Below are 24,881 nucleotides of genomic sequence, written 5' to 3'. Positions count from 1 at the left end.
CACGCCGTGGTACTGTGGGCGGGGCCAACATTTTTTCTTCGGTAGTCGCCATAACTACCATAACCGTGGTCGCTCGCGCGGTCGTCATTGTAGGCATTCACCCAAGGTGCTTTGGCGCGCGTGTTGTTTTGATATCTTTTCTCATCTTTTCACACGGCATCATACTGCCATATGCCGTTCTAAAAAGACAGGGCGTGCAAACACGGACACAAGAAAGAAGTCAGGACACCACGAACGCCGGTGTCCTGACTTCTTTGTTGTGTCCGTGTTTGCACGCCCTGTCTTTTTAGAATGCATACTTACCAACTAGCTCAGCTCTCTGTTATTAAGTGTCATATGCCGATTCGCTGAACGACCACAGCTATGGTGGCTGTATGGCACTCGATGGCGCCGCCTGGCTGGCCGAGCTCAGTGAAAGCCTGGAAACAAGGGCTAGTCTATGAAAAATGAGTAGTAAATGAGCCAATAATAAATGCTCGAAGTCGCTGGAAAGTAGCCATGTAGCCGACCTGAAATTTTCATTCTTATACAGAGGTCGTGACGTAGCCAGTTTGCCGCCATGTAGCCTCCAACGGTCAATCCTGAACTATAGCCCAAATTTTTGTATCGAATAGTCTGCTGAAGCCACATGGGTTTTGCCGGTCACGCGTGGCAAACATGTCCACCTTGATGGCCAACTATCTTGATATGTAAATCCAAGCTGTCGAACAGGATCGACGGAATTAAAAGGTATAAATCCACAATTAAAAAAACTCACACGGTCCCGTATACGCATTTGCCTACAGTGCGACTCGAAGGCGAAAGCCATGCACTTCTGTTTCTTCTCAGCGTTCATTCCCCACTGCCCCGATATCTTCCTGCGCCCGATGTAATTTTGCACTGCCTCCGGGATCGGAGGAATTAGAAAATTTCTGCACCTCGCACGGTTTTGCAGTGCCTCCATGATCGGCGTACCTTTTGACCAAGCGACGGAGGCACGTGATAACGTCAGCATGTGACGTCACGATGACGGCACACACTCTTGCGACATGTGACGTCATCACATGATTTTTGCATCGCTCGATTGTGTTGAAGCCGCCGATGACGGTCCCTTTTCGCGTTTGTTGAGGCCATCTGAGGGTCTCGCCTTAATAATACGGAAACAGGATTCTTTAGCGTTGTTTTTATTACAAACGAAAATGGCTCATGATGATGGAATGATGTTCGACACGTGGTCTTTTATATTCCAACATGCGTGCTATAAGTCAACGATCCGTTGTGCCGAACTCTATCTCGTGCAGCACTTCTTGAATCCTGACTAGCGCTAGGCTACGCTCTCTCGGACCGAAGCTCCTAAGCCTTTCTCGCAGGCTTAGCAGGTACATGGTGTCCGATTCGCCGGGATCTACGTGCGCCAAGCGACACGTCGTCGTAGCGTCGGCCGCGGCACGGACTCTTTCGGTCGCCTGCACCAGATGGTGAAGCAGGGCGTTGGTGCTGCCGACGACGTCGGTGTCGGCACCGTCGCTGCCGTCGGCATCGACGTCGTCTTCGCCGGTACGGTGTGAGCGCTTGGGGGTCGGCTCGGTCGTCGGGTCCGACTTCCGTTTGCGGCGCAGCAGCGCCTGTCGATATTGCGGGGAAGCGCGACGAGGTATGGGAAGCGAGGAGGCCTCGTCGTCACCCACGGGGGCGGCGGCGGCAGCACCGTCGCCGAGAAGTGTGCCGGCACTTCCGGTTTCTTCCTCTGACGTAACGCAGGAAAGCGGCTCCTCTTTCACGGTCACGAGGTCGAACGCACTTCCGGCCGGCTCACGCTGCGCGGACTGCGAGATCTGTTCGTGTCCCGAAGTTGTGCCCTGCGAACGAGAGAGATACGCAGACGCAATTAATTCCCATTGACAAGCATTTTGGATGGCTACGAGGCAAACCACTCGCGTCGCCGGGGTGGGGGTCAACACCCGCCCCCATAGTTTTCAGGTTTGCATGTGTACATTACACGCACACATACAAACGCACGCACGAACGTACATAAAGCGTGGTTGAACCCCCCCCCCTCTGAAAAAAAATTTCTGGCTACGGCTAGGTATAACGATTCTAACCCGGATGCTACCTCGGCAACGTAGGACGCTGCCCTGCGCAGCTCCAGCATAGTCGACCAGGATTGGCTGTCCAGCAAGCACGCGATGCGGCTGTTAGGCTAAGCCTTTCATTCCCAACGTGGGGAAGCCTGAACGCGTGCGTGTGCATCTTGCAGAGTTCATTCCATCCATCCATCCCTGAAGCAAACCTCAGCGGCATTCAGTCAAAGTCATTTAACATTTCTTTCGGTCACCGCAGTTCACGCTTTTATTGCTGCTATTGTGCTTTAAAATTTACTTCAGAAATACGTAAAATTGTGTTAAACGAGGCTCGTAAACTGATTAGTTAGTTTCCTGCGCAGTCGTGACGTCATTCGTCTTTTGACGTCAATGACGTGAAAGATCACCAAATTTAGACGCGATGCCGCCCTCGGAAGGTACAGAGCAACAATTTTAGGCACGAGAATGAGCGTGGAGGTTCGGGTTTTCCACCCTCCGAAATTCGGTTACAGTAATTATTTCGTGTATACGTAATAGACGCACTCCCATTAGCGAGTGCTGATTGTAGGCGAGCAAACACGGCAGGCCAGGCCACCACCGGTTTGCCAGTCACGATATAGCGGCAGGTACTGGCTGAGAAATGCTTTAAAAATAATTCTGGGGGTGTAATTCTGGACGCTGTAAAATTTCATAATGAGGCATTTTAAGCAAACCAGAGAGGCCGCAGCACCCCTCTGGGGCAATAAGAGTTGACTAATGGCGGAATTTGAAAATGTCCAGAATATCACCCCCGCTATGGAGAAAATGAAGGCAAGCGAAGCCTGGCGTGTGCGTAGGACCCTATCATTTTCGTTTTTTTTTCTTTCCCCGACGAAATGAAATGGCTCCAATGGCTGCAGGCGTGGCGTGAGGGCGCGCATGCGCAGTTGCAATCAACGGTTCTAAACACGTTGGTTGCAATGGCGCCTAATGACTCGCGTTCCGTGGAGCCGGAACATGAGGTCACATGCATTCATATCCAGGCAACAATGAAACGTGGCGACGTGAAATGGCGAGTAACCTCGATAAAGTATCAGATTGCAATATCAGAAAGGGCTGATCGCCGACAAGCTCACTATCAAGAGAGCATCAATTATTGGAAAACGGCGCACACACTCAAACCTCGTTATAACGAACACGGATATAACGAATTATCGGTTATAACAAAGTAAATGAAAAATAGTCTTGTCATAGCTACAGTGTTACAAATAAACGTTTATAACGACTTTTCGGATATAACGAAGTTGTTTTCGTGGCATATGCTACTTTGTTATGAGGTATGAGTGTACTATAATACGCGTGTCACCAGCGCACCTTCAAGGGGGCCGCATTTGTGTACGCATGCCGCGCCCGGGTTTATCGCGTACGACGACGCCACCGCCATCGAAATTTGTAACTCATAACAAGCTTCATAGAAAAAAAAATTGCCCCAGTTCCACCCAGTGTGAAATCTGCAGAAACAGCGTAGCTGCGGTTCTCCTGTGTTTCCCTCGTGATTTCCTGTGGTGTTTTGCGATTTTGTGTGGTTGTCTGTGATTACGTTATTTGTAGAGCGAAGATGCACGGGAAAGGACGTGTGGCAGCCCCTGCCACACTCACTGCTGCCACAGTAACTTAAGGCCCTATTCATGCTCGAGGCACGCTTTCCAGTTACACTGTGCAGCTACCGCTTCGTCCGCGACATAAAGTCCTATTATTCGGGGTATGCATGGCCTCTGAGATTAGCCGGCAACGGCGCCCTGCCGGCTTATTTCAGAGGCCATGTTCGCGAGCGAGGCAGTTACGCCATCTATGGTTGAGTATCTGGGAACAGCAGCGTGACTACCCTGGACACTCATCGGTCGTCCGGCCCAGCTCTAGAAGAGCTACGCCGTTAAAAAAAAAAAAGGACTGCAACTTACGCAGTTGGTCGTCGAGTCCTGGACGTCCATGGACGACGGTTGATCGGGGATGATGATTTCATCCGGTGATGGAACATTCACCATTGACAGCAGGACACCTGGACAACGGAAGAGGAGGAGTTATTTTAGAACGACACCCACGCAGCACAAAGGAAATTTTTCAGGACAGAATGCAAGGCCCAGTTCGTAAGACGAATTTGACAACAGGGACGCGTGAACTACAATACCGATAGCAGGCAGTATATCATTTTTCAAAAATGTAAGGTATTTCTTTTTATCGCGCATAGCAGGTGAAAACAGCGCAGGCACGCCAACATTTGCAGACACTTCGAAGTACAATAATTTGCGGATATCATCACGCGCATGCATAGTTCGTTAAGAAGTCTGACAACTGCGTATCTTCAATCGCGCACACCAAAGTGACTAATCGACGGCGTTTTCCCGATCCGGGAAGCGCCTTACAGTTTGCACTGGGAGTCACAGACTAAACTTCGCATCGTGCTGGTGCCCAGACATGGCGGCCACGACGAGGACATATCAATGTTCTCGAACCAAACCAGCATCGAAACTACGTTCCGAAACTCGGAACATGCTCATGGACAAATCTGCGGAGGTTAGCGAACCGACGCGCCACCTGCCAGCGACTACAGTAAACACGCCGCATCGCTGCAGTCTTCGCTTTCAAGAAAGCTCCAGAAACGTTCTCTGGCAGCAATATCGTCCGCAAGAAATGTAAACCGCTAACGAAAACGCACTGTTCGCTTTAATGCGCGACGGCTGTGGCAGCGCTCTGCAACGCGACACGATAAAAGCTCCTTTATTAGTGTGTTTCTCCACCGAAACGTGGCGCCACAGACAGTGTACCTCTGCAATTCCTACCAATATGTGTATGGATTCTGTCTGATACATGGAGGCCGTGGGTAGTTTAGCAACTCGTACGATCGGAGCACTTTGATGACGTCTGTGCACCGCACTCGCATCGTTGTACACTTCTTGAGTGCATGACAGCGACCGTGTTCCTCCGGACCGTCGCTTATCGACAGCCTTATCAACTGATCGACCTGTCATTTGGCTCAAGACGCACCCAATGACGTGCACTCACGTTTCTTTTACGCAGCTTCTCAAAGAATGTCAACCAGCATGACATGAGCACGATACCGATACCAAATTAAACTTGCTGTACTTGCATGCGCAACGCAGTGTACTGAGCGTGCGCAGATGCGCAGCCGGTTATGGGTCTTGTGCGTCTCCATACAGCAAAACAAATATACTCCTGCTGCGTAATGGCGGTGCAAAAGAACGCTGACATAGTAGAGAGTACCCGGCACTGAAACTCTCTAATAGAGAGTTTTAGTGCTGGGTACCCCAAGCCGCTTGCTTATACGCACGCTCTTGCGTTCCTTTGTACTCCCAGCCGTACCCGAGGAGAGTACAAAGGATCGTATGGGCTTGCGTACACAAGCCACTTTGGGGCCCCTGCAGTATAACTCTATTTTCCACACAGCGTGAAGGGGGTTATCCTTGAGATCAGGCGATAGCACACGCATGTGACTTAATATAAGGTCGATTCCACGAAAGATAAAAAAAAAGCTGTATACTTGATGTTTCCGATTTGTATGTTGTGCACATATGACTGCACAGCACGAAATCGCAGTTCGTTTTCAAATAAAAAATTTTTTCAACACAGGAAAATTCGACAAGCGTCGCCGGTTGACGACGACCATTTTACGAAGAGTGCGTTTTCGTGAATTCGCAACGATGCTGGCAGCTACTGAAGCTATATATTACAAATGTCTTTCATTTTAGCGGAAGTAGAAGTAAAGAGGAAATAGCTCTTATCATTTCATGGAATTCTGAGCAAATGATGTATTTTTAAAAATTCGCGAAAAACGCTGCGTTTTTGAAAATCAGTCAGATTTGGGAGGCTATGGCTACCTCTGTGAACACCTTAGCTTGTTCATATTTGCAGTATGAATAGGCCTTTATGTGAATAATGAACCTCTGCATTTGTATTTCTCTAGTAATTTTCAAAGTAATAAGTTTTCATGCTCGAAACATCAAAAAGACAAAAGTGCTCTTCGATTCAAAAATCTATAATAAACCCCAATCTCAATTTGGTTCAAAGTCCCCCAAAATGTCCTCAAAGCACCGAAGAATGATATTATGAAAAAACATGTTGCATCATTCTTATTAGAACAACAGCAGAAAATGTCAAACATTGTGTTTCCAGAGCTTGGTGGCTACTACGTACAGGACATCTCTTGTGACAAGAAAATACAGTTAACACCTCTTTTTTCTTCTCTGAGCTTCGCTAAACAACAGTACCGATGTATTTTCGGTAAGTGGGAACTGTTTCGTAAAGAAAAATATCGTTCCATTCAAATGCATTTTTTGCGTGGTTTGCGACTACATGCCAGTTTTAGACATCCCTCAGTCCACAGTAGGCACTTCCAGTTGTACCCTCCTTTTTTCATCTATGTCAATTGAATATAATTCATATCTTGCATTTCCCTCCATGCGTTTCTTATGATGTCGTGCTGTGCCAGAATTGAGAGGTTGGTATAAAAGGCAAGGTCTCTTCAGGAATGGAAATTAACTTCTGGAGAGCGGTCGCCAAGAGGTTTTGTTTTTGTTGGCCCAAATGTGTACATTGTCAAACCATATGCAATCAATGCAAGTTTAAAAAGAATCGATTACGTGAAGATTGGTGGCAGCAGTTCTGGCCACGGGCAAAAACGTTTTGTTTGCTTTGCATCTGGTTTGCAGTGCCAAACATGCCATGAACGAACGCCTTCCACGCGGGTGATGCTTACCCATTCCTTCCTTTTTTCATTCCTGAAACACTCGATCTCGCAGGCCGGCGCATAGATCAGCTTAATATTATTCAGCTTGTCTTGCAATTGTGCGACTAGTTCAATTGCTGACTGTATTACACCGCAACTTTCTGCCCGTAGGTTGTGAAGAGATGCTTGATGCTTTACGACTCCACCGATTCCATCGCATGCGTTTTTTCCGTGGCCCGTTGCAGAGAAAGAGCCAGTTTGTTGTCTTATATTCTTTGCGTGACAGCTCATACAATTGAAATTTGTTTTTGAAGTGTCTTGCAGCCCCATCACTTACATAGGTGGCGTGGCTTTCAGCAGAGATTTGAAGGCACTCGTGGATTTTGCTTAGCGCGAAGCAGGCGTGGGCTGTGTCATGTGACATGTCATCGCTTATAACTGCGTAGCTGCGTGCTGTCTTTCTGGTAGTTACAACACAAGTGAAAATTGACACTTGTTTCTTGTGCCAGTGACAGGATTGAACCTCATTTGGAAGAACTGCAGTCCAGTTTTCAGCGAAGTCAAAATGCAGCACAAAGAATGCTTGCTGCTCGCATTGTTTTGCTTCATGAATTGCCGCAGATTGTGTTCGTCGTATATAGTCGTGCGGGACCCACTTGGAAATCCAGTTGGCAAGCTCCTTCACAAAGGAAGTCATGAAGCAAAAAAAAAAGCCGAGATGGGAGTAAATGAACTTGTCCTCTAGCGCACGCCCCGGTGGGGGTTTTATATACTCCGTCCAGGGGAGTAAAAAATTTACCCCCCTTAAGGACGGAGGTTTTGGATGGACTGAGGGGAGTATTTGTTTACATCCATGGGGGAGCTTTTCCAGGTAAGTATGGGAGTAAATTTTTATAACCATCGAAAAAAAAAAATGCTCTTCGCTGTCGCACCATGCGCCAGAGAATCTTTAATTAAATTAGCATCGAAACACGCAAACTCGATCACACGTACACAAACATGCACACAACATTCGCAAAGTAATACAACACTCGCACTGTCAACCGCTCGCCACCCGCGCTTCACAAACAAACTTTGGTCACCGAGTATATATAGGCACCACATCTCGACCTCCAATGTAGCTCGGATGGCGGGACACTTCTTTTCCGTGTAATTAAGCAACAAACATTCGTGGCGTACGTGTAAATTTGCGGTGGGCTTATAGATACCACTGAGGCACACCTATCTTTTACTATAAACCCGCCTAATATTCAACGCCTTTTTAATTAGCGAATTTTGATTATCAGCTGGCACTCTGTCGCATGGGATGTATCCGCCTTAGCAGTACTGTGCGTGAGTCTGTAAAATGCATATAATCGTACACGAACCACGAGCGGTCGTGCACGAACGCTTCAGCGGCACACATTCACGAGCAACACCGGCGAAGAAACGCGGCGTCGCTAGGTCTCTCCCAGGAGTACGGCACGGCTATACGATGAACGACAGCTCGCGATCACAAAATGCTTGCTGCTGTACAGTTTTCGTCGCCGTTATTTTACACACACACTGCCGCTATCCGAGTCCGCTATCCGCGTTAAGCTACGGAGCGATGCACTTAAAACGAACGAGACGGCTCGTATAGTCGCGGTTCCTGTTGCTCGCAGTGCATCGGCGGTCGCATGTTGGTTCAATCTGTCTCGTATCGGCGCTCGCCTTCTCGCTAGACGTTTGACAGCGGTGGTTGCATGGCGCAAAAGAGACAATTTAAACTTATTCATTTCAGCAGCTTTTATTTTTTGTGAAACATATTCTTTGCTTCACCGGTGGCCGGTGCGAGCTCGTAGAACTCACCACGGCGACCGGTGTGGCGGTGCGAGTTCGCTACGCCGCCGGCTTGGTTTAGCGAAGCCTTCTTACCGCTTAGAAGTTGCAGCCGGTGAAACATCGGTTCGGTGACACTCCGAGAAGCAAGCGTTGCCGGTGGTCGGAGCGAGCGCGCCGCCGGCGCAGCTCTCACACAGGCCGCCGGCCGGCTTGATGCCGACGACGTAGCGAAGCCTACTTTCTCCTGCTTCGAATTTTTAGCCGGTGAAACTTCAGAAACAACCCGCTGACGATCGCAACAGCTTACTTTTGTTACCGATGAAATTATTCTTCGCACTTCTTCGTAACTCGGCACGTTGAAGCGAGGTATCCGTGGCGTGTCGGAGGTTTGCACTCGTGTGCATGGGCATTGCCGCTTGACGGGAGAATAAACACGGGACAGCCAGCTCGATGTGTTCGCGGTCGGACGCTGGCGCTAGTTGGACTTGTCTCTGACCAGAACGGTTCAGTGGAAAAAATAGTCCTACACGTCTACACAAACCAACCGGCCGTTGCAAATCCTCGCTGCACTGATAATTTCGTTGTCTGTCGACAAATGCTCACACGGCGACCTGCACAAGGCACTGGAGCTTCACACCGGCTTGCTAAACAGATGCCCGTACACACACGCACATTCAACTACGCACGCACGTCACGACCAAAAATGGTTTTAAAAACTCTCATAGGGAGTTTCTAACCACGTGACACGCACGTCACGACCAAAAATACTTTTTAAACCTCCCATAGGGAGTTTCTAACCACGTGATCTAAAACTCCGTGGGGAGTTTAACTAGGTCATGTCGTTCATAAACTCCCTCTTTAAGCAAGGGGCGTTTTACGACGACATGTGCCGACTTCACTCCGCTACCACGGAGTAAATGATTGGGGCATGGGGGTTTTAGGGGCTCATATGCTGGAAAAGCTCCCATCTCGGCTAATTTTTGTTTACAGGCACCGGCGATGTTTTCTTTGTAAGGTCGCCGTTTTCCGACACCACATAGGTGACGTCAGCCTCGAAGGGTGCTCCCAATGTTCTGATAGTTATTTCATCTCTCATTGGACACAACTCACAGTCACCTAGGTAGCACTGCATTGTTGGTCACGAACATATGCACAACTCCTTCAAGTCCTCGATGGTATAGACATCACCCATCAAGCTTTTCAATGCAGAAACACAAAGCGTGGTGTTGGCACAATACACACAAAGACAAACTTCTTGGTGTGGAGCAAGAAGAACCCAGCTAGGCCGCAGTGAATAAAATTTTGACAACGCCATAGAAATGCCTGGATTAGGCTCTTTGAATCAACGATATGCCTCCCGTATTGAGCGAGTCATAAATCTTCTGGCTATGTACTGCTTTTCACCATCAACAAGAACAGCCACAACGTCTTTTTTGTTTGGGCTTTGCCGTGAGCAACCATATTCATCTTTTGTGTAATATTCCGTGGCAGTTTCCACATCTTTCTCGCTTGCCGTGCGTGTGGGCTGTCCCACACGCACGGCGTGTGGGACAGCCCACACGCCGTGCTTCTCACGCCAACTTCGTGCCTTTTGAAACATGTAGCTTGATATACTTGGTATGGCGATTCGAATTATTCGTGTGTCAAGGTTTGCTGGCAGTAGTGTCAACAATTGCAGGCGTTCTTGGTACGATGTCGATGCTTGGTAGGCTTTTCCCAAGTTTGCCAGCCATTCATTGCAGTCACCACAATTCTCGCTTGATGGCCCAAGACTGTCGGTTTTCCCAAATATGGCACTGACTCCTGATTGAAGTTTCATTGAAATGGCGTTTTCAATTTCTTCCTGTTTTCTTTATGCATAAGCTTTTCTTCGCATTTGAGGAATACGACTGGGGAGCCTCAGTGGTGAAATGGTAGAAAACTCAATGAACTTGTTCATCTCACCGACTGTCTCTTCCTCAGGGACAAAGGCGTCACCAGCAGCGCCGGAGTCCGGGTAAGATGAAACCATGTCCTTGTATCTCTTGAAGCAGTGCTGGCAGATCTGGTCTCCCTCTTGAATTGAGCGCGCATCCTGCTTCAAGACCCTCCGCAAAAGAGAGACTCCGATATCTTCCACAAAACGAAAATTGCGCTGCAGCGGAATTTTCTTCTTGTGCACCATGAGGTAGTCCGCACAAAAAATTCGGTCATGGCTATAACGCCTAAGCATATAGCCGTCAGAGCGTAGGACAGTGATCGCACCAAAATAAAGCACAATTTGGAAGCGTAACTTCTATCTCTGGTGTTATTTGGCTGTCTGGCGTAGCCGTGCTCGTTGCTGCCGTCTGCTCAAGCAGGCGTCTATCGAGCCGCCCTTTGCACCGCTCCGCGCAACGCGCGCTACTCCGCTTACACGAAGGCGTAGAGCGCGGACCACTCGATCCGCCACACGATGCGCACGGTGCGGATCCAGAGCCCTGGCGGGAGAGCGACGAGCGGTGAAAAATGTATCGTGTTACCAACGCAATCGATCCCAGTATTTTCTCGTGCAGAGCGACAAAGCCTGGCAAACCGTGTGTGGCTGTTGTCCTTAGGTTGCACTGCGGTACTCGCCGTTCGCCACTGTCGCCATTTGCGATTTCTCACATTCTAACAATGCATGATCGACTCAGCTACACGATTTTCTCGTTTAGCTTCGTTGCGTTTATATAAGCGCATTTAGTCAAAACATAATACAGAGGAATAAAAATGCCCGTGCTGCCCGTCGACGAGGAATATAAATGGTGTCGCAAATGCATTTGATTGGAACGATATTTTTTCTTTACGAAACAGTTCCCACTTACCGAAAATACATCGGCACTGTTGTTTAGCGAAGCTCAGAGAAGAAAAAAGAGGTGTTAACTGTATTTTCTTGTCACAAGAGATGTCCTGTACGCAGTAGCAACCAAGCTCTGGAAACAATGTTTGACATTTTCTGCTGTTCTAATAAGAATGATGCAACATGTTTTTTCATAATATCATTCTTCGGTGCTTTGAGGACATTTTGGGGGACTTTGAACAAAATTGATATTGGAGTTTTTTTATTATAGATTTTTGAATCGAAGAGCACTTTTGTCTTTTTGATGTTTCGAGCATGAAAATTTATTACTTTGAAAATTACTAGAGAAATACAAATGCAGAGGTTCATTATTCACATAAAGGCCTATTCATACTGCAAATTATGAACAAGCTAAGATGTTCACAGAAGTAGCCATAGCCTCCCAAATTTGAGTGATTTTCAAAAACGCAGCGTTTTTCGTGAATTTTTTAAAATACATCATTTGCTCAGAATTCCATGAAATGATAAGAGCTAATGAAAGATATTTGTAATATATAGCTTCAGTAGCTGCCAGCATCGTTGCGAATTTACGAAAACGCACTCTTCGTAAAATGGTCGTCGCCAACCGGCGACGCTTGTCGAATTTTCCTGTGTTGAAAAAAATTTTTATTTGAAAACGAACTGCGATTTCGTGCTGTGCAGTCATATGTGCACAACATACAAAATTATCAGGAAAATCGGAAACATCAAGTATACAGCATTTTTTTATCTTTCGTGGAATCGACCATAAAGGTTTCGAGTTCAAAGCTCGAAAAGAGTAAACGTAATATACGTCATAAGGAGGCACTGCATAAGGTCGTACATCACTTACTCTGAGTGATGACCTCAGGGTGAAAGATGACGCACTCCGATCCCGTGTCGTAGTCGGCGGCCTCCACTCCTTTGTCCTCAGCCGAGCTCTGCACCAGCTGGACGGCTTGCACGGGCTGCGCATGCGCGCGAAAATGCGAACACTGACTCAACTGGGCGTTTTACAGCAATGTCGCTGCGGCATGCATCAGTTTGTTCCTTACTCCAAACGGACACAACGCTTCCTTTTTACGACATTGGTGATATGCCATTTCTGACACGGACTTGTCAATCCTCACGCGTGTTTGGCACTTTCAGATCAGCATAGTAATAATTCATGAAGGAGAAAAATGTACAGGAGGAGACAGAAACAACTTTAATAAGCACAGGGCTCCTTGGTTAGTGTGGGTGGAGCCCATCGTCCAGGGCCCCACTGGCAATTGCGGATCGCCGAGCTTGGGCGAGGGTCGCCTGTTGGCTTCCGAAGTCCAGTTCGGAGAGTCGCAACCCACGACCACTTTACGAGTCTGTCTTTAATTAGCGGCGAGATGGTGTCTGCCGCGGACGCTGTGTGCACTGGTACGCTATGTTTCCGAGTGTCGGGGTGCAGTCGCACCACGGACGCTTGTCGCTGTGGTTTTCCGGAAATACCTTGCGGAGTCTACGCAAGTGCGGGTGGGTGCTTTTTAGTATTCGGCGCTAGTTCCTGGCCTGTCGAATGTGGGATGAAGTGGGGACTTTGGTTCGCTTTCCCAGTCTCTATGCCTCGAGTATGTCTCCTGCTGTTCCGCTGGGTGTCGGAAACATTGCGCAACACGGTCGGAACCGAGAATGGCGTAGACGTGAACGTAAACGTAAATCCCTTTCCCTACAATGCTTCACTTTTGCATATCTATATGTACACGCACACATACAAACACGCACGAACAAACATAAAGGGTGGTTAAACTCCAATGCCCCCGCCCCCCTCTTCTGAAAAAAATTTCTGACTACACCCGGCCCTATCCTTGATTAATTAAGTTCCCCAATCACGTGACGAACGTATATTTATATACAATGGAACCACAGCCTGCATTACCTGTACAGCAGGCCGCAAGGGTCTCAGCCGGCCTGTGCGGCCAAATTTCTTCTTGGAACCGGTGTGATGATTGAGGGCACGCTTGCCATTGGGCCTGATAATGAAAAGAAAAAACAAGCGAACAAAGAAGATAATTACATTGTCTATGCACAGTCGGCTGACCCAGATTTGAACGGCGGAGTTGTTTAAGCCCTCCTCCTGACCCTCACATCTCTCATCACTTCCCTTACCCAAACCCTTGGTATACTATACTATACAAGACTATGTTATGCTCTGCGAGCGTGCCTGGATAGCCGAGCGGTTACGACGCTCGCCTTCGGATCGAGTGTACGCGGAATCGAATCCGACCTCGCGAAAAAATTTTTTCGGCAATAATTTTTCTCTTTCTTCTTATCTTTTTCTTTCTTTCTCTTTTTCTCTCTCTGTACTCGGTTCTGAGGATTATTACAGGCCACGCCGTAGCGGTGAGTGGTGGGATTTGCCCAAATTTTGTGGAGCATACCCGTTCATGATGATGATAGTTTTCGGGCACGGTCACACACTCTACACACTTTACGCCGAGCTAGAACAGGTTCGCTGTTTTAAAAAAACTGGTTGAACCCGTAGCAGAAGGCTAGTTGCTGGTCCAATGAAAAATATGCGATAATACGATTACAGAGCGATATGCGTCGCGTACGAACACATAGTCATTATAGAATAGTATTTGTTCGAGAATACAGTATAATGCGGCATGGCGGAAACCATATTGAATATTATTCATTTCAATGAAAACACGTGGAAGCACTACTTAAGAAAAGCAATATTAGCGCAAGTTACAAATATGCACTTTAAATGTAAACATATCAAAACACTAGATAAGAAAACTAGTATCGGGAAATTTCAAGTTACGGCACTAAAAACAATACATCACGACCCTTCACATTATCGAACTTTATTCCGGCTAAGAAGGTAGTTTTAAGCACAGGTGAAAGATTATATTCACGTGTTTTGTTCCTGCCGGGAGTTGACTAGGCTTTTGACCCGGAAAACTTCAGCAAACGCCGACCATAAACGCTCTTAGCGGGAGGGAGAGTGAACTGTCCGTACGTTTTGTTCGCTATAACCGATAATTCGCTCTATCAGTGTTCGTTATAATGAGGTTTAAGCGTACATAGCACGGATTTATTACGAATAAAATAATTCAGAAAACAATCAACGTAAGTTCTTAATTGTAGAGCGTGGTGTGCACTGTTGAAAAAAAAAAGAAAGAAAGCCGACTCACCGTGCTTTGACGCACCTGGCCAGAAAACCGAGGTGCTTGTAGAGCCCCCACTTGGCGTGGCGTTGGGCCTCGGTGTCCTGTCGGGAGGAGAGCAAGCACAGCCGCTGCTCGCGCACGAACCGGTCGCGCACGCTCCGCCACTGCTTCTTGCACGTGGATGCTGCACATAACGGAACCGAAATGCGTCGTATCAACGGCTACACAGAGAATACGCGGAACACTACAGAGGGACAAGCTAGGCGCGTCTTCACCGCACCCCACCAGAGTATATAGACAGAAAACAAGCGGCGGAATACCGACAGTTACAAACGAACTCTATACCCAAACCCACACGAGCTACCAACACATATGCCCGGACAACAAATGCAAAACAGGAAAGGCTTCATACAAAAATATACCGTGGGAATGTCCCAACATATCAACACGTTTTCCTGAGGCCCTCCGAGAGCGGTGGCGGATAGCGCTGCTCTGCTCGGAGGTCGAAGAACACAAAATAGGCTATCCAGCCGACCTAGGAGGCTAAGGTTGTAGACGATTACTCGCGCCCTAACTTCGTTGCTGACTCTTAATTGCTATCGCCAGTTATACGAGACTTACTCGTCACTGCTCACTGCGCGTTAGCTAAGAAGGACGGCTTGGGCCGCGAGGGCAGGAGCCTCGAAAGCAAGACGACTCGACCCGTTGGTAACCGTTTCAAAACTGATTTATTGTAAACAAGGACTAGAAGGTTTGAAAGGAAAGTGAAAGCGAGAATAAGAAGAAAGAAAGATCAGAGACTGTCCCACGGAGGAAACGGTGCGGTCCCAACCACTTTGGTCCCGTCGGCATTGTGTTGGTGTTTAGTCGACGTCCCCTTCGCGACCCGTGTAATCGGGCGGCGAAGATCAGTCCTGTCAGTCTGCTTCGACGGCGTCCTTGTGGCGGGAAGGTCCGCGGAGAACAAAGGTCTCCTGGCCTCTCTACCTGTGCGGTCTAGCCCGGACCACAAGCCAGCCGGATCTTGTAATAAAGATTATTCACTCACTCACCCCTATCGACGGATCATACGATCCCCGGAAACATGTAATGCAGGATGCGTGGACGTTGCAGCGTGACCGAAAGGTCTCCCGATCAGCCGTCTCACGTATACGTTTGCCGACTACGCGATGACGTAAATGGGAGGCTTTAGGCCGCACAGTGCGGCCTGATTGGTCGCTCCATCTGGTGGTCCTGCCCTTAACCATACGAACACGGGGTGCCATCACTTCGGTTATCAGGTTTATTCTATTTCAGCACTCGAGTAAATATTTCGCAGCCGCGCAATCATGAATCGTGAATATGATGTCTTCATTAAAGGTTCGTTTCTTTTTTACAAGAACACTCGCATATTGGAACACGAAAACGTGTCAATAGAGTCTTTTAGCAAGTTACGGAAATACGGTACGCAAATACGGTAAGGCAGTACGGTACCGCTCCTCCTTACCCGGTCGTTGAGCGGCCAAAGGACAAGCAGCGGGAAAGGAGGAACGCTACCGTACTGCCTTACCGTATTTCCGTAACTTGCTAAAAGACTCTAATAAGGCACTGCGGTTTGACGTACGTACTCGACGTACGGTCACTAAAGTTTCATTACCAGTAACCGGAATGTCATTCACTCTAAAGCCTCATATTGAGAATCTGCCTTTTTCATGCTCCTGCGCTGCCTTCCAGCGTTGAAACCGTTTTGATAGCTAGGGTGGCGGAGTTTCGCGTGACGATCCAGAATTGCCAGAATGAAAGCCTCCGAGATCGAGCGGCGTGCGGGAACCATATACCAAAACTTTTAACGACTTTTCCGCCAGGGGATGGGCGCGTGCGCCGTGGCACCGCGAAAAAGGCGGATTAAATTCGGCCACACGCGACTGCCCATAATACAGGTTGAATATAATACACCTTGTGAACGGATCGCTTCAAAGGGGCCCTGCAGCACTTTTTCAGCATGGTCAGAAAAGGCTGCCGATCGATCGGTAATCGAGGCTCATGAGAACACGCGAGCCAGCACGCGGCCCGGAATTTGCAACTAATTCTCAACGCCAACTAGAAATCGCTCCATCTTCTCTCTACAGGTGATGCCATACACCCAAGCCTGCGGCCATTGGCTGATTTCAGCACCGTGACCTCCTTAGTTACCGCGGCCGCCGCGAGATGCCGCCACGTGCCCGCGATCACACTGAAAGTAAGCCGCGCGTTCAAAGAAAAATTGAAAAGAAAGTGCTCAGTGTCATGACGCGCGCTGCCGAAGGGACGCATCTTCTTGCCCCTTTGTCATCCCCCTTCCTGCGTATAGCTTTCAGCGCGCTCGCTGGTGCGAAAAGGCAGAGAAAACGCTTGCGGCAAATCCCTGTGACTCCGCTCGTAGTCACAATACATAGCTTGCACCGACGTCACAGTGGCCGCCATCTTGGCGAACCAACTCGTTGAGACGCAGGGTGAACTCTTGCTCGAACGTGCGGAGCAAGAAACGGTGACATCAGATTAGTTCCGGTGCCCCCTCTAATCCTTTGTGTTCCCCCTTGGCGCAGCTGGCGAACAGAAGAAAGCGGGGAGAGCACAAAAGAACGCGCCGGGAGGGAACGACTGGCTGTCCTCGGCTGAAATGACACTCTAATCAGATAAAAAGGTCACGGTAGGCGCCATGTTGGTGAACCAGCGCAGAGAACCTGTCTGTGACGTCACGTGCAAGCCATGTAAACAGCTGCCGCGGCCGGGATTCGATCCAGCGACCTTCGGGTCAGCAGTCGAGCGCCATAGCCACTATAGTGGTTATGGCCCCACCACGGTAGTCTATAGACCAAAATGGGCCTTTTTCAGAAGGGTAGTCTGCGCATGCGCGGCGGCGGTGACGACACGCGCGCCATGTTTTTTGAGGGTCAAAGCGTGGCGACAGGAGCGAACTGAACGCCACCTGGCGTGGAAGATTTGCAAATTTTCCCGAAAAATACCAGGCCTCCGAGAATGTCTACCGGCACGCGGCGGGCAACTTCGGAGGCCATGGACCCTCAATTTCGATTTCAGCGATCTCCACTAGAGGCGCTGTTCAGACCTGAAAAAGGCCCATTTCCAGCGCTCGTAGGGGGCCGCCATGTTTGGCCGACCGAGGCGCCGCGGTGCGAGCATTTGCTTGGGGGCTGCTGAAACGCGCTAGCGTACAGCGCGGTACACCACGTTTGTGGCTCTCAGTAGCGGGCGATGGCAGATTCGCGAGCGCTGCAGCCGCTCAGTCTTCTCTGAATGTCGGAACGTGCATCTTCTTTCATACGACTACATTTTCGAACAGTGGAATTGTGCCAGGGAGCTTGCCAAACATCGCGAGAACGTTCAGCAACATCGTCACGAAAGTTTGAATAGTTGCAACGCCGTGCAGTTGTCCACTCTCTTTCTTTTAGAACTGTATCATATCAAGAAACGTTTTAAATTTACGCATTTGCGTATGATAACGGCCAGATGAAGCCTAGTAAGCTGTATCTTCTTTTTTTTTTTTCTGAAAGACAGCAGCGACAGATATTTTCGTGCCGCGCTACCGTCCGACTTTGTGCTGCACGATGGCTGTTTTGTGCTCTCTCGCAAAATGCAACGGGATGAATTTAATTAGGCGACTATTTCAGTTTTGAACGCAGAACGCTGTAGCAGAGATTACGTTTGAATCCGATAGTGATTGAGTTCGATCCTGACCAAGCAGCGCACACGCGTGCACTTTCTGTCGCGACGTGCCTCGTTCAGGATATACTTAACTGCAATTGAAGGATCGCCCCTGCAATGACAAGATCCCTGTCACACGGGCACTTTCGATCACAATTGAGCCGGATCAGGATTTTATCGCCTCGACCTTCCTTTGCTGTCACAGTAAAACTTCGTTGTTATGAAACCACAGGTCGAAATGCCTCGCGGCTGTGAGGTTCAAAATACATATCTTCTATAGACATGAAGTTGTAAAAAGGGAAACAGTTCGTTACATCGAGGTTTACCTGCGCCTTTTTGAACAAATTTACAACCAAGGTGGTCGCATTTTGGATTTCAGAAGCAAGATTAAACAACCACGTGTTCAAATTTCTGTGCACGTTGATAACTGAAGCTTTTTTCCACTCGGCAGCTGCGGTGGCGCCTGTAAGTCTTCAGGCAAAATTAAGAAACATTTGTTAATTGGCTTCGCAGTTTGAGAAAATATCTGGTGAGGTGCATGAATACTGTCTTTATCAAATTAAGATTCGTCGTTGTCGTTCTAGTAATTCAGTTTATTATTATTTTTTTTCATCCAGCAGGTGGTCCTGTTTTAACCCATACACTTGCAGTGCAGCCGTTTGAATAGGTAGAAAATATGGCCTCCTGAGCAAAAGCACCAGCTCACATATTATTTATCGAAATCAGGGGCCTTGAAAACGTCTGGAATACACGCTGCACAAACACAAGCCGCTCGTGTTCCCGTGAACGTCGCAGGTCTGTTGCATCAGCCGCTTCCTTTTTCTCTCGTTGTTCGGGCACCCAACGACGGCGCAGTGCCACCCGGACGAATTTTTATACATTGCACTGCCGTGCCGAGTGTGCGGCAAGCAAGCAACTGAGACCGCAACTTTCTAACAGCTCTGAAAGCACTGACACAAGCGAACACGCGACGCAAGCGCGTGTTCGCTTGTGTCCTCCCGCCATCAGCAGCCCCCGCCGTCGTCTGCACCACCAGGCGGCGCCTGGTGTCGAGAGTAGCGGCGCGGCTGACACTCGCGCTACGAGGCTAAGAAAAATCTGGTCTATAGACTACTGTGGTGGGGCGTGGGAAAGTCGGGGCAATCAATAAAATTCATTTGTAATGAATCTCCGTATCACTCCAGCTTGTAATTTGGCATAAATAACGGGAACGTGAAAAGGAACGTAGCCAGCGAATTTTACCGAGATCCACTGACCTCGAAAAATCGCCGGAGTTGGCCTTTAACGGATTCCAAATATTTTTACGGCAGTCGATTCGTGAGACAATAAGCTTTTCTAATGAAGCCATTCGATGATTACTTCGAAAAGTGTTGCCCCTTTAAAGTAACTAAGACCACCCGTGCGCCAAACAAGCAGCATTAATGGCATGGATTCATGTCGAAGCCCGATTGTGCGAGAATGCGCAGCAGCACATGATGCGGATCGAGCGCAATTCAGATCATGAGCCCCGAGTGCGATCACAAATGCCCGTGTGGTATATGCCGAGTGGCGCTCCCTTCTCTTAAGTCTCGCTTCAAAACTCAGCATTCCCAGGATTTGGGGACATCTGTGCGTGGCGCCATCTCTCGGCGGTAACGACGGCCTCCTGCCGTAACTGAATGGGAGATATGCGAAAGAAAATCATATCTCTTGAAAAAAGCAAGCTATCAAAAACGACCCGGGTTCTATATAGTAGAGACCTACTGGAACATTTTGGTAAAATTGCAGTATCGCACTACAAAGCCTGTGGCTTCCCAGGGTAACTGAACACCGCCCATTAGAAATACATGGGGCCCCATTGCAAAATTTTAAACACTTTGGGAAGCCACGCGGTTAGTAGCGCCACACTGTAATTTTAACAGAATGTTCAAGTAAGTCTCTGCTGTATAGAACCGGGAGTCGTTTTTGATATCTGTATTTTTTCGTCAGATATGATTTTTTTCGCCTATTTCCCATTCAGTTACGGCAGGCCACTGCAGTCCCCGATGACAGATGGCGCTACGTGCATATGTCCCCAAATCCTGGTCATGATTTCGCGCGTATACTGCTCAAATTTCTGCTGAGTCAGTTGAAAAGTTCGTAGTGGCACGTCAGACATAACGACGACTGTTGTCGTTTTCGGGCGCAATGGTCAGTGCATTAATTGCAATGCCGCTATACCCTCTGACAAGGGGGAGCGATGCGATCGCAAAAAGATAGCATATAGCCCCCCCCCCCCACCTCTTTTTTTAGATCATGTGACTTGTCTATGCGCATCAGTCTTCCTTTTCATATGTTATATTTACTGAAGTCTGGCCTTCCCGGCGATCTCTTTCTGTAGTACGGAAAGCTGTTGCAGTTGTAGGGTGCGTCATTTAAAAAAAAACTTGATCGGCTGCGACATCTTAGGGAAGTTTTATGTTATGCGTGGACATTTCACTTGTGTGAATACTCGTGTTTTGTAAACTTTAGTGTTCATTGTGGACACTATATTGTATCGAAGGACTGCGACCGAGTGCGTGAGTGTTCTACAATGTGCCATTGTGTAGCCTTGTGTTTGTTCTCTACTTCGCGACAACTATTGTGCAAGAGAAGAGGGGTAGCCGGCGCCAGGCGTTGGCACCAACCTCTCTTTATATACATTTAATTACCCGCCACGGTGACCTAGTGGTTATGGGGCTCGACTGCTGACCCGCAGGTCGCGGGATCGAATCCCGGCCGCGGCGGCCGCATTCTCGATGGAGGCGAAAATGCGTGAGGCCCGTGTGCTTAGATTTAGGTGCACGTTAAAGAACAGCAGATGGTCAAAATGTCCGGAGTCCTCCACTACGGCGTCCCTCATAATCATATCGTGGTTTTGGGACGTTAAACCCCAACAATAATTATTAAATGCGAAGCATTTCTTAGCGAACTTTTGACACTGAGCATTTCTTTCTATCTATCTATCTATCTATCTATCTATCTATCTATCTAGCCAGCCGCCTACGTCTGGGTGCTCTCATGATCACCTCCTTAACTTGCCGCGTACGTCGTCAAATCCTTTCCTCCAGACACGTGCGGCACATACCCGTCTACCACGGGCCGCGGTGTACGGGTATGCGCAATAGGTGATCGACAGTTTATATCTACTAAGGAGTGGCGAGAACAGACATTTGTAATTTAAATGCGAGAGCGTTAAGAAAAACTGACATCGGCAGCGTTGGCCGAATGGAAAGAATTAAGAGCTCAGCAGGAATCGAACCCAAGCATTCTGCGTGGCAATCAGGTATTCTACCACAGAGCCTCGCCAGGTCTATAAACTGGTTTGGAAAAACAGCTTATGCAGGCGTAATATCGGTGCAACGTCCATTGTGGTTGTGGTGCTGGCTATCTAATTTTACAAGAAAGCAATAAACACTACATATGCACTCCTACGATACGGGCGTCATATCAGATTAACGTCTGTGGTTCCAGTGTTGGCTCCACTTTTATACCAGTCTAACAAACATTAAGTTTGTATTCCTATGATTCAGAAAGCTATATTGAAGCATTGCTCGACCCCGGAGGAATACATTAACGAAAGTTACAATGATATTCACATGACTGCACCATAAAGTGAACTTAGTTTCCACAATACTGACGTATGTATACTCTAACGTGAGGGCTGACGTTACGTCTCACCATAGGTTGCCCTTTAAACGCCAGTGTTGTTGACGTGCCTGGTAAGCCCACGATGTGCACACAGCTACTACACTTACAAAAGCACGTCTATCCACGACAAAGGAGTACCTTCCTCCCTACTAAGTTCCTTTTCGGGAAAGCCTCTCCCGCATCTACCCTCCGCGCCTCTCCTCTCCCACTGGCTTCTCTCGCAACGACCCCTCCGCGGCCATTGGCTAATCCGTGACGTTGTAACGTGATCCGCAATCCCCTCTTCTCCCCCTTGTGAATGCCACTTGAAGGGTGTTCTCTGGCCACGGCCGGACACGTGCCGCCCCTCTAGTCCGGCCGTGCTCTGGCATAGAGCGCGCACAACTAAACAATGCAACCGTTCAACGGAGGCACCTGGGTTGCCGCGATAATCCTCTGGTGCTTGTAAATATGCGTGACCCCTCTTAAAATGCACTGTCGAGGCAGCGAAGAGCAGCCATGTCGAATTTCGGCAGCGTCAATTGATTTGTCCATAGTGTTTGCACTGGAATGTGTACGTTGGACGTACATACATGCGAGGAACCGGGTCTAATCGGGGATGCCACGAAGCGTGCACCTGAAGAACTTTGTACGGTGTCGTGCGTCGATCATCGGCGCAAGTTCTTTCTGCGAAGGGTCTATCGGAGTAACAAAAGTAGTTTACTGCGAGGTACTTCACTTTTGCCCGTGTGTCGGGGCGTATAACCACTCGACGACCGCTGCGGTAAAGAATGCTTTTCTCACTTGAAGTGCGCTCACCCCTACACATTCCAGAGAAGGTGTGAGGGAGCACCACAAAGGCTTTTCAAAAAATTACTGCGGCGATGACACGCATTGTACTAAGCTCTCTAGGTGGGCAGAGAGAAACGGAAGTGTGTGGACGAGTGTAGAATGTGAGGGGGGAGGGGGGACAAGACACTTTGTTCAGCTGGACCGCAGTCGATCTTGTTCGTTTGGGAAACAAGCTTGCTCCTGCATGCGCAGTATTTGTGGCGATTTCTTCCTGCAGGTTGTACATCAGAAGCGATTTGTAGTCCAAGAAACACAGACAAAAAAGAAGACAAGAGGCAACATGCGATCGCTCCTGTGTCGTCTGTGTTTCCTGCGCTAAAAATCTTTTCTGGTGCGCGGTAACTATTTTACAAAGTGCCAACGAACGAATTGCAAAAATCTGCAAGACGACATTCCTGCAATGTTTCTTTTTTTCAAACAAGCATCATCGTTCACAAACTGCTTTACTCGCTCGTTGTGCTTTTTGCCGCTCCCAGTTCCAGTGAGTCCCTTGAACGACAGGTCCCTCGTTAACAATGCGTAAGCCGAGAGGCAACAATGAGGCCTAACAATCCCATAGTAATTTTTGGAAAAATCATTTGTGGTGTTCGCCTACCTTCGCTGAAACTGGGAGCGTCAAAAGCACAACGAGCGAAATAAGCAGCCTGTGAAGAACAGTGCTTGGTGTAAAAAGAAAAAAAAAAAAGAAACATTGCAGGAAAGCCTGCTTCCAATCGTCCTTTTTTTTTTTTCGTAAACCATGATCGTAGCCTTACAGAGCAGACAAAAAAAGACAATGGTTACGCTTGTCTCTGTCTCATTCGCCGTCGCTGTGTTGGGCTTAGCTGCAAACGAAAATCATGAATCCATGTTTAAAACTTAGTTTGAAGCACACCGAAGATGTGGGCGATGGAAGTGGACAGTTGAGCGCTCATGAGTCCAGCGATCTAATAAATTAATAATAATAATATAACGCGTTGCAGATTTGAGGCCCCTTCAACCACAGCGTCGGGCACAACGTTGCAGCGAGCATTGAGCGCGACTGCACATACATACGTATGTTGATTACAAGAAATGTGCAGTTGCGAGTTGGTTACTATCCATTTGACACTAGACAGTTTTAATACCTGGGACGTTCTAGCCACTGAGTCATCGCGTTCTTGCGTACCACTTTGTACCCTCCCGTGCTTTTCTTCTGTTCGCCAGAGTATACAAAGGAACGCAAGGCAGTGGGTACGCACGTCGCTTCAAGGCCCCGACACTAGAAAGAAATTTTACTGAAGAGCAGTCAAAGAGGTAATGCGGGCTAGTTGGTTGCGAGAACGTCATTTTTGCAGCGCAAGTTTATAGTTTGCGTTGCGCAAATGATTCCCACATCTACCTAGAGAGTTTTATCTTAGAAACGTTGCAGCGCGCACGCTACGAGCTAGGGAGGAGGTCAGTGTGACTCCGACATTAGGCAGTTTTAAAATAGGGTACGCAAAGCTTCGCGTTAACGTTCGTCGCTACTGCGCGTGCGTCGTGCGCTATCCTCCTGGGTACCCACGTTGAGTTGCGGAAACAGCGCATCGTACCCAACGAACGCTAACCTCAGTTGCGTATGCTATTGTAAAACAGTCTATCATTAGAAAATGGAAATCCGTAGCACTCACACTTCCATCTATGGGGAGAAGAAAAGGCGCCGCCGGCGAACACGTGCCGTGCATGTACTCACGTGTAGCGTTCAGGGCTTTGCCGATGTCCCTCCAAGCCTGGAACCGCTTCATGATGTCCCTCTGTTTGCCATGACCCGGGTCGTAGAGCACCGGGTGCTTCTCGACTTCGGCGACCAAGGCCTCCAAGTCATGGGTGTACAAGGCCATATCGGAGCCGGCGACCGCGGCGCGAAGACGTCGTCGGCGTTGATCCCGGAGGAGAGGGCGATGGCGACCGGTAGACAGCAGCTGACGGCGACGACGTATTCTCAACGCGACGGGAGCCGGACGAACGAACGTCGCCGCGTCGGACTGTTGTGACCGCCCAACCGATCTACCGCCTACCTCTCATTCGACAAGACGCACCAGCAATGAGAATCCACGCAGCGAAATACCTCGACTTTTGTAAACGCGTGGTTCGGCTTATGCAGCGCCCTCCCGCACTCACTCCGAAGCCGCGCCGGCAGAAACACGGCGGTGCGAACGACGCGCCGCTAC

General features: G+C 48.6%; 1 protein-coding gene across 1 annotated transcript; it reads right to left on the bottom strand.

Annotated features, from left to right (window-relative positions):
* Positions 1 to 1,152: 1,152 nt before the first annotated feature.
* Positions 1,153 to 24,671, bottom strand: LOC119373356 (uncharacterized). Its single transcript, XM_037643381.2, has 6 exons — positions 24,404 to 24,671; positions 14,575 to 14,734; positions 13,314 to 13,407; positions 12,258 to 12,372; positions 4,001 to 4,098; positions 1,153 to 1,838 (listed from the first exon to the last, which is right to left on the bottom strand). Exons 1-6 carry the CDS (start codon positions 24,549 to 24,551, stop codon positions 1,245 to 1,247), a joined length of 1,209 nt encoding a protein of 402 aa, XP_037499309.1. The 5' UTR covers positions 24,552 to 24,671; the 3' UTR covers positions 1,153 to 1,244.
* Between the last annotated feature and the right edge of the window lie 210 nt (positions 24,672 to 24,881).

Source organism: Rhipicephalus sanguineus, chromosome 11, assembly GCF_013339695.2.
Source record: "Rhipicephalus sanguineus isolate Rsan-2018 chromosome 11, BIME_Rsan_1.4, whole genome shotgun sequence".
NCBI lineage: Eukaryota > Metazoa > Arthropoda > Arachnida > Ixodida > Ixodidae > Rhipicephalus > Rhipicephalus sanguineus.
Note: the sequence above shows the minus strand (reverse complement) of the source record. Positions and strands in the feature narration are given on the sequence as shown.

What these genes read in the sequence shown, in the direction of transcription:
- LOC119373356 (XM_037643381.2), bottom strand. Translation starts at nt 24,551, where the DNA reads ATGGCCTTGTACACCCATGACTTGGAGGCCTTGGTCGCCGAAGTCGAG. An exon ending in CCCTGAGGTCATCACTCAGA is followed by an intron (nt 4,099 to 12,257) that starts GTAAGTGATGTA and finishes TCCGTTGTCCAG; the next exon opens with GTGTCCTGCTGTCAATGGTG. An exon ending in AGGACTCGACGACCAACTGC is followed by an intron (nt 1,839 to 4,000) that starts GTAAGTTGCAGT and finishes TCTCGTTCGCAG; the next exon opens with GGCACAACTTCGGGACACGA.